Below are 9,418 nucleotides of genomic sequence, written 5' to 3' on the forward strand. Positions count from 1 at the left end.
CTCTGAAGTCCTGTGAGGAAGCCCTCTGATTTTGTTAATGTGAAAAGTGTAATTCCTTTGGAATTCCATTTTGGGAATCCTTCTTAATCACTTAAATACTGTGGCCAGACTGGACTTAAGAACAGCAATTTAAATAAGAATTTACAGAACAATCTTGCAAAAACTTTTTTAGAAGTTTGGGGATTGAGTGGAAAATGCTCTGGGGAATGAAACTCTTTTAATAGCACAGAGTAATGTGCCTGAAGGAAAATAATGCACTCTCTCTAAAGTATGAAGGTAGACATTGATTTGTCTCTAACTGGTTTTGAATGACTGGGAAACATGTGAAATCATGCACCTTGTTTTTTGTTTTCAGTGGATTTACATGACACTTTCTGCCAAGGGATGGTTGATTTTCCTTCCTTTTTCTTTCTCTGTGTTTTCCAAATGTACTCACCAAATGACCCACCTTTCTGATCCCAGTTACATTGGGAATTTTGAGTTAAAACTCATCTGGAAAACTCAGTGTGAAATATTGTGTTTAAAATAATAATAATAATCTGATATGGCTTCAGAGTAAAATTAAAGATCTTGGAATGGCTGGGTAAGATTATCTAAACTGACATCTGACCTCCAATGTCTTGACCCACCTTTGAGAGGGAAAGATTGGTTAAGACCACTAATCAAATACAGATTTATGGGAGAAGTAAGCATGTTTAGATTTCATGGTGTCATTTAGAAATATGTCCAAATGAATTATAAAAATATGTTTTCTTCTCTTTTCTTTCATCAGTGTCCTGAATTTCTAGACCTTGAAAAGTCTAAACTTAAATCCAAAGAATCCCTCTCAAGTGGAGTGCATCTGAACACCGCTTCAGAAGACAACTTGACTTCACTTTTAAAACAAGACAGTGATCTCTCTTTAGAGCTTCACCCCCCAAGGCAAAGGAAAACTTGCCTTCATCCAATTAGGCATCCCTCTTTGACAGATTCATCCCTAAGCACTGTAGGAGTCTTGGGTCTTCATAGGCATGTTTCTGATCCTGGTCTTCCGGGGAAATAATCATTTTGTACTGTTTATTCCACATACAATGTAAGTGCTTTTAATGGCTGTTTTCCTTTTTGTATTTAAATCCTCTCTACTTGACTCAGGGGCTCACAAGGTACCATTATATGCAAAAGTACTGTATATTTTCCTAAATTGACGCTTGTAAGGTAAAATTGAGCAGTTAGGATGTAAATATATGTTTGAACTCTTCTGTTCCAAATGTTAAAACTGCCAGCATCTCAAGGCACCTTACTTTTATTTTTATTTTTTGAATCATGTGCATGTTAGGAAACTCCAATTTCTCTTGCATGGAGACTCCTATTTATTGCTTTTACTAAACCAGTACTTTGCTATGAAAATGCCTTCCAAGCAGGAAAGCAGAGGATAAAATTGTTCATGGATGCAACTCAGATGATCCTCAACTCATGGAAGTTCAAGGGGGCAAAAGGGAACCTGGTCACTTTTGAGAACAGATATCCTTCTGGATTGAGATGTTTATAGATAATTACATTCATTCTAGCACACTGGAAAAAAAATGACAGTATAGGAAACCATTTCCAAATACATGAATATAAGCCAGCTTTAATGAGGACAAAAAAGCCTTTCTATTTAAAATTCTTTCTCCAACTGTATTCACAACTGTATTCACAAACTCCCTAAAATATTTTCCATTGGCACATTTCCTTAAATGCTTAGAAACAAGTTTCTCTAATTTTTATTTTCTTTTTTATTGGTGGGTGGTGTTGGAAGGGAATCATCTTAAGAATTGCTGAAGTGCTACAGACACAAACTAATATCCACAGCTTTCTTCTGACTCACATTTTAGGGCAATACTGAATTTGATCAGTAAGACTTTTGATCAAATTAGCACACATTGTTTTCTTTCCAAAAACTGCAATTTTAGTGGATTTATGTGGCAAAAGTAGCTTCCATTAAGGATATATTGTTCTGTGACTTTCTAATTCCAGCTATAGAAAAACGGTATGCATTTACCTATTTATAAAGAAAATGGACAAACCAGCAGAAAAAAATGTTCAACTTTATTTGGTTGTTCAGACACATCTACTAATCAAAGAGTAACTGAAAATCTATTATATGTGAATTGGGCTGAATATATATTGATTCAAAATATCAGAATATATGATGGAATATATTTTAATATATTCAACTGTTAGATTATTTTGGGAGAGTGGTGACATATGTCTCTCGTAAAATCAGCATACAGATAAGTTGCAAGTTAATTTAAGATTCTGATTAGCCAAATTCCAGTTAAGATGTTTTATTTTTCAATTGATTTGAATGCAACTTTACATTTATTATGGACTGGTTCATTGTACACTTTTCTTCTGAACAAAATTTCAAAACTTTTGAAAGTTTCTTCATCTTTTACTAAGTTTTACACATATATATTTTTAAAGAAATACTGTATCTGTGTATATTATTAAATGGATTTATTTATGTCCCTCTATGATAGAAATATAATCTATTGACTTACTTTTACCTTTGGCTAGTATATTAGTTTCAAATACACGCAGCTTATTTAAATTTACAAAAACTTTGCACTATTTAAAATATAATTAAAGTGACCTTAAATTGCTCCCTATATATTGTTTAATGGTCACATAAATTGATAATCTGTGTGGAAGGCAATCTGTAGGCATAGGCATGTTTTATCCCTGCTTAATTTTTGAAAATAAAAACATAAGCAATCAAATACACATGACAGAGTGTGTACACAGACCAGTCAATTCAATAAAAGTATAATAATTTTAGCCAGCTTTCCAAATTGTTGGGTGTTATGCAGGTAGAAATTTAGGGGCTAACTGATGATTTCCTTTCCTCACTCAACAAACTTTTATGGGTGTCTAGCAGAGGAGAAAGAGAAATGGCTAACTGATTCAGTGGACAACTTAGGGATTTTGTTTCTGTTATGTAAGGCAGATTTTTGCAGCTGCAACAAATTTCAGAAGGATTGTCAGTCCAAGCTCCAGGGAAGTTCAGAAAGAATTCAACAGAGAATGTTCATTTGTAGAGAATATCTGGCAGGTGAGGAATTCAGATCTGATTGATTAGCGAATGCTTCAACATTTGGTATGACATACCTAAAATTCAGCCTCCCACATAAAGCTTCTATACTTCTTTATAAAAACTAAGCATGAAGGAATAGGAAGACGGGAAGTGGTGTGCAAGCATCCAGCTTGTTTAAATTCTAGTATAACATGAACATTTTGTTCTTTGTAATTCCTCAACATAAAAGAATTTCTTGATATTAAAATCCAAGTGTTAGAGGGTGGGACAGGATTAGGAAGGTCCATTCCTACAGGATACTAGCTTTTTAGCCCAAGCAATATAAAGATATGGTGAGTCAAGTATAGACTTAACAATCAGAAGACTTAACACTGAATTAAACCAAAGCAGTTGTCTTAATTTACAAAACTCATCCCTTGTCCTAGCCAAATATCTAATCCCTAAAGTCACTGTCACTTTCCCCAGTCACAGTCTGATCCCTCCATCGTGGGATCCTGCTGAGAGCCAGGTTAACTACTGTAGCCAATAATGGCGGTATAGCAACTGCTCTCCTCCTAGGTGATTAGAAGCATTAACATAACACCTTTTGGCTTCCACCTAAAAATAATATTACCTGGTCTCCAGGTCTAAATAAAATAGCATCTTAATCTAAAATTTATCTGGGTTAGATGTTATTAATTGCTGAGCATCAATTTGAAAGACTTACCAGTTTACCCTGTAGGGGAGTCCCATACTCTTAATTAGTTGAGAAGAAAACCAGGAATGAAAAATGCAGAAGGCATGTTCTTGCAGGGTTTTAAAATAACCACTCATTCAACATATATGGAAGGAAGGGTTACATTTGGGACAGCAGAGCTTCTTAAGTCCATTATAATAGGTTGGTCATCAGAGCTAACTCTGATGACCTTACTGACTCTTCCAGTAAGAAGATAAGGAAACTAAGTTAGGGCAGAATAGCATTTGGTGTCAGGTTTAACGTGTATAGGGCTTCCCTGGTGGCTCAGATGGTAAAGCGCCTGCCTGCAAAGCGGGAGATCCGGGTTCAATCCCTGGTTCGGGAAGATCCCCTGGAGAAGGAAATGGCAACCCACTCTAGTACTCTTGCCTGGAAAATTTCCATGGACTGAGGAGCCTGGTAGGCTACAGTCCACAAGGTCACAAAGAGTCAGACACAACTGAGCGACTTCACTTTCTTTTCTTTCTTTCTTATGTGTATATGACTGCGGCTCTCAGGGTCCTTCTGGAGGTTGATCATTAACAATGGTTCTAAATGCCTAAAAGAACAAGGTCCCTATCCAAATGTTATTGTAAAATCCTATCATATGTTATCTAAGGATAAAATTGATCACCCGAAATGCCTATCTAAAATAGGAATTATTAACAATAGTATATTTTTTCTGAATGCTTTTTATGGTCAAAAAAGAAATCTGATAGAACTAGTTACTAAAAGTGAATTGGAGTTTGTCAAATGCTTATCCATGGTTAAAAACTCAAAGTAGAGCAGTTGTTTAAGTAGATTTCTAATTGTAAATAAAAATTCTTATAAATTACAAAAATTTTAAATGTTACTAGACTTCAAATAATATTTTTTGCTGTACAACCAATGTGTCTATTGAGTTCAAAGAGGCACCTAGAAGACAAGATGATGTCATCAGGGGTGGCCCTTGAATTAGCAGCACTAGCTCCAACCACCTGGGAACCTGGTAGGAATGCCTATTCTTGGACCCCACCCATTCTATTAAATCAGAAACTTTGGTGGGAAGTGAGGCCAGTAGTCCTGTTATAACAAGCCTCCTGCATATGATCCTGATGCACATGAAAACTTTGAGACTCCTGTAGTGCTCTGCAGTTAGACCAACTTGGGTCTCAGCACAGGTTCTTTCATTAATAGCTGTGTGACCTTAAGCAAATTAATTAACCCTTCTGAGTCTTTCTCCAGAGATAATGGTACCTGCCCTGAAAACACCTGAGGAGGAAATAAGATAACATGTAGGAGAGTGCCTGGCACATAGTAGGTGCTCAAAAATGCTAGATTCTTTGGCTCTCATCCAGGAACATAACATTAAAAGCAATCAGGAAAATAAGCAATTTTCCACAATTTAGCTTTTGCACAATGTGCAACATCTCCAACTAAATGGCTGGAACCAAGACTAAAGCTTTTGTTTCAGAAAAATGCCAAGTGTAGCTATTGTTTTCTCTCTCCTAATTGTAGTTTGCACTGTTAGGTTTCTAGCTTTAAAATGATACTATTTACAGTAATAATTGTGAGTATGAATCTCATGGTTACAAACATATCTACTTTGAATGGATGTTAAATGCCAAGTGTGCAAAAATGGTCTGTTGAATTCAGTACAACTAGTATGTATTTCATGAAGACTGGCTCCCTAATGAACCCTCTTTTGATCCATCATATAATTCCCTAATGGTTATTTTAAAATCATTTTCAAAATACAATTTTGAAAAAATGTACGTTTTTTCAGAAAATAGCAGTTTACGGTCTTAACCTTAACGGTTCTTTTCAGACATCAAGGCCCACTCCCTCATGGCACAGATACATTGTACAGAACAAGCCTGCTAAACTCTAGTGTGGGATAGTAGTGATGGCTAGAGACTCAGTGTGGTAAATCTCAGCTCAAGTCCTACCTCCTCTACTCACTGTCAAGGCAAACTCTCAGTGAGCTCCAGAATCCAAAACTATAAAATGAGATAACATCTTAAGTATCTCAAAGGGGTGTTAAGGAGTCTCTGAAATATATTTGTGGAAGTGCTTTGTAAAACGCAAGGTACAATAAAACTATAAGACTTAATGCATCATCACAAAGATGGTGGTATTAGGGTACCAGTGCCGCAGCACTGCTTATGTCTTCTAAAAACCTTCTAGTGCTCTTTCCCTTGCCTGACACTACCTGAATTTAACCTCATGACAAAGATCTATAGGGTGATTCTCACGCAACTCGCAAAGATCCATCTGCTCAGAAAAGGAGAAAGCTGGCATTAGGAAGCTTCCTCTGCCATAACACCCCAGTGCGTGCATGCATACCCCAATACTTGTCCAACATCACTTTTGTCCAAGATCCATAAAATTATTAATATATCTACATTGCAATTGTTTTCTAGATATGTGATAGCTTCCCCTTGTCCCTCTTACTTGCGTGTTCTCCTTTAAAGTTGTTTTCTTGTGGTTCTCATTAACTTATTATGAAATGATTTCAACCTTTTAAAAACTAAAAGGGTAGCCTTTTTAAATGCTTTATAAAGTATTAGGCATTGTGACTGATCAATGCCCAAGCTTAGAACAATTCATTACATGCTTTTGTGATACAAATACACTGTAAGAATATGCAATATAGAAAAGAAAATCCACAGGAAGACATGAATTCTTTTTTTTTTTAATGTCAAGATACTTTATCCTTTTTTTAAAACTGGTCACAACACTAAGCTTCTGGCCCATATGAATTCTTAATAATTGACAGCATGAAAAATAAATTATTATGACTTATTTATATAAACTACTAAATGGGAGTTGAGAGAGATGACAAGTTATTTAAAAGTAACACATTATTACTATGACTAGAATAACACATCTATAGAAATGCAATGTTAAGAACAATTGACCAATTTCATTGTTCTACTAATCATCACTCAACTTTCAAATGAGAATACCAAGAATTACTACAGAAATGCTTCCAACAAAATATTTTTATTTTGAGAAGTGGCAATAGTAATACGGTTACTCTTGAAAAGCTAATTTTAATATGAAAACCCAGATGAATTCCTGAATTGCAGTCATAACATCTGCGACTTAATTTATGTTTTAAGAGACAAAAAATAATTTAGCACAACTGTGGTTTTAAAGCACTATACGTTTAATCTGTATTCTTTGTACCTCCATTGTCTGTATTTTAATGCTGTTTTTGAGTTGAAAATAATCAAATAATTATAACTGCTAGCATTTAATCTGTATTTTTAAATACTGACAATATATTGTTTGAGTATTTGAGAAAATCCCACGTAATTCCATCATTTTTGTGTTATTCAGGAGTACAATTCAAAGATCTGTAATCTTATAATTAACTGCTTTACATAGTTTCATCAAAATGGCCCTATAATTACAATAGCATTGAAATAATATGGTACTCTCCTAACAAATACTAAGGAAATAGATAAAAATATTGGGGAATCCCTAGTTTTTAATCTGGGAACCTGCCAACTTTAAAGGCAAATTACCTATTTTTAGCTGAAGTTTATGTTCTATAATTTTGATAGGAATATGTATACAAGAGTGTTTGCTGGTTAAATAATACATTTCAAACAGTAATGTGTGTAATTACTGGAAAATGTCAGTCATCTGATACAAAGAATCTTGCTCACATCAGTTAAGTAGTAAGTACCTTGGAATGCTTTAAACATAACGAAACAATCTACCAAAACACGTATATTTCCTAGTCTTTATGCACATAATGTAGCATGAAATCATGATGCTTTTGAAATACTCTGTGCAGAAATATTTATTTTTTAGCAAATATTTTCTTCAGATTGGTATGTGATATTGACAATGTAATCTACTTGCACAACTAGTTTTGCAATAACCATCCACAAATAACTGTAAATAAGAAAACTGTAAATTTCATGTAAAAATGATTGCAAAATTTTGGTAGCTAAAAGTGTACAAGTTGTATTGAAAATATAGTATATATACATAATTTAAGAATGAAGCATATAATTTCTGATCTATTTATACATGAAAATTCAAGAATTTGTAAAAGATATTATTTTGGGGAAAAAGAAAGTAAATCTCATTAGCTACTTAGGATACTTTTATTAGGGAAGCCAACTCTTTCCAACATTTTACTAGATACAGAGATAGATACAGGCATGGTGGTGCTGATATATTTCACAAAATCACATAATTGTTAACAGTGCTACAGTTTTACTGAGCTCCACTGGGGCATTAGTAAGCTAGACTGAGTGGTAAAAAGCATTAAATTTCAAAATAAACAAATGACAACCCTTCACTTTTTGCCTCTCAAGAACACAACAGTAATTTACTAAAACACTGTTTATTTAAAATTTCTGATGACTAAATAGGCTTTAATTTACATGAGATAAAATTTTGTATAATGTATGCTTGATACATATTTTTCATCTAGAATGAAAATACTGGGATATGATTTTCATTTGCCTATGCTTCATACATTTTTAATTCTTCCCCTGGAATCATTTATCTATTATTTTTTTAAAAATCAAACTCTCTTTAAAGAAAACTTTTAAATAAAACTGATTGATCATAACATGGCATGTTCTTAGCTAAGGGCTGTTTGGTCTGTTTAGGGTTGAAATTACCCACTATTCACTTTTAAGGTTTAAAAAACCAAGAGAACATTGCCCTATTTGATAAATAAAAAGCCAAACCAAATACAGAGTAGCAGAAAGCACTGTACTATCTAGAAGTGAAGCTGATTAAAAAATAAGAATCAAAGTATGAAAAAACAAAATATTTTTTAAACGATTCTCTTGCCTTAAGATAAATGTAGGGGTAATGCATGTAGATTGCCTGGAGAATCCCAGGGACGGGGGAGCCTGGTGGGCTGCTGTCTATGGGGTCGCACAGAGTCGGACACGACTGAAGGGACTTAGCAGTAGCAATGCATTTAGACAGCTTTGGGAAATTAAATACATATTCTCAAGTTCAGTTAACCCTAAAGTCTTTTATAAGTGGCCTATAATTTTCAAAAGAATATGGATCTTTAATTAGTATGTTTCTGGACTATCCATACTAGCAATGGTTATCCTTTGGTTATCCTTTGCAATTTCAGTAATCATAACAATATAAAATGTGATTAAATACAGTCAACTAAAATGCAAATACCTGTATCTCTAAAGTACATATTTGTGTCTTCACGCTTCTGGGAAAAGGTTCTGTCTCCCCCTTCATGCAAGGGCACACACATAGACACATACACTATCAGAAGAAGGGGTACTGATTCCTGGCACACTTGTCTCTGAATATAGCTATTAACTATGCTGCTGCTAGACCAATTCTTCTCACTCCCTGTAAGATTTCCAAACTGCCACCATCTCTGACGTTGCAGAAGGGGCACACCTAAAGACCTAAGTGGCACAGAGGCAAGGAGCCTACTGCTCCCCTCAGGGCAGGGCACAGCACAGCAATGTAGAATTGCCACCAATGTCTACTTACTATGTATTCAGATATAGAAGCACATCTGAAATTTGAATGCTCAAAAAGGAATACACAAAGCTGCTTATCACCAAGCTACATGGGTAAAAGGAATGTTAAGTAATATAAGGTTCTTTTCTTTACTATGCTTTTTAAAATAAGTAGACGTGGCAAAAAACAAAAGC

At 34.6% G+C, this 9,418-nt stretch overlaps 1 protein-coding gene across 1 annotated transcript in view; it reads left to right on the top strand.

Moving 5' to 3' along the window:
- Positions 1 to 7,758, top strand: part of KCNH7 (potassium voltage-gated channel subfamily H member 7) — a 131,822-nt gene extending 124,064 nt beyond the window's left edge. Inside the window, exon 12 of the mRNA XM_059877429.1 lies at positions 773 to 7,758. Within this exon, the coding sequence (XP_059733412.1) occupies positions 773 to 1,042 (270 nt within the window). The 3' untranslated portion in view covers positions 1,043 to 7,758. The remainder of the gene's footprint in view (positions 1 to 772) is intronic.
- The last annotated feature ends 1,660 nt before the right edge of the window (positions 7,759 to 9,418 follow it).

The sequence above is a fragment of the Bos taurus genome, chromosome 2 (genome assembly GCF_002263795.3).
Source record: "Bos taurus isolate L1 Dominette 01449 registration number 42190680 breed Hereford chromosome 2, ARS-UCD2.0, whole genome shotgun sequence".
Classification (NCBI taxonomy): Eukaryota; Metazoa; Chordata; class Mammalia; order Artiodactyla; family Bovidae; genus Bos; species Bos taurus.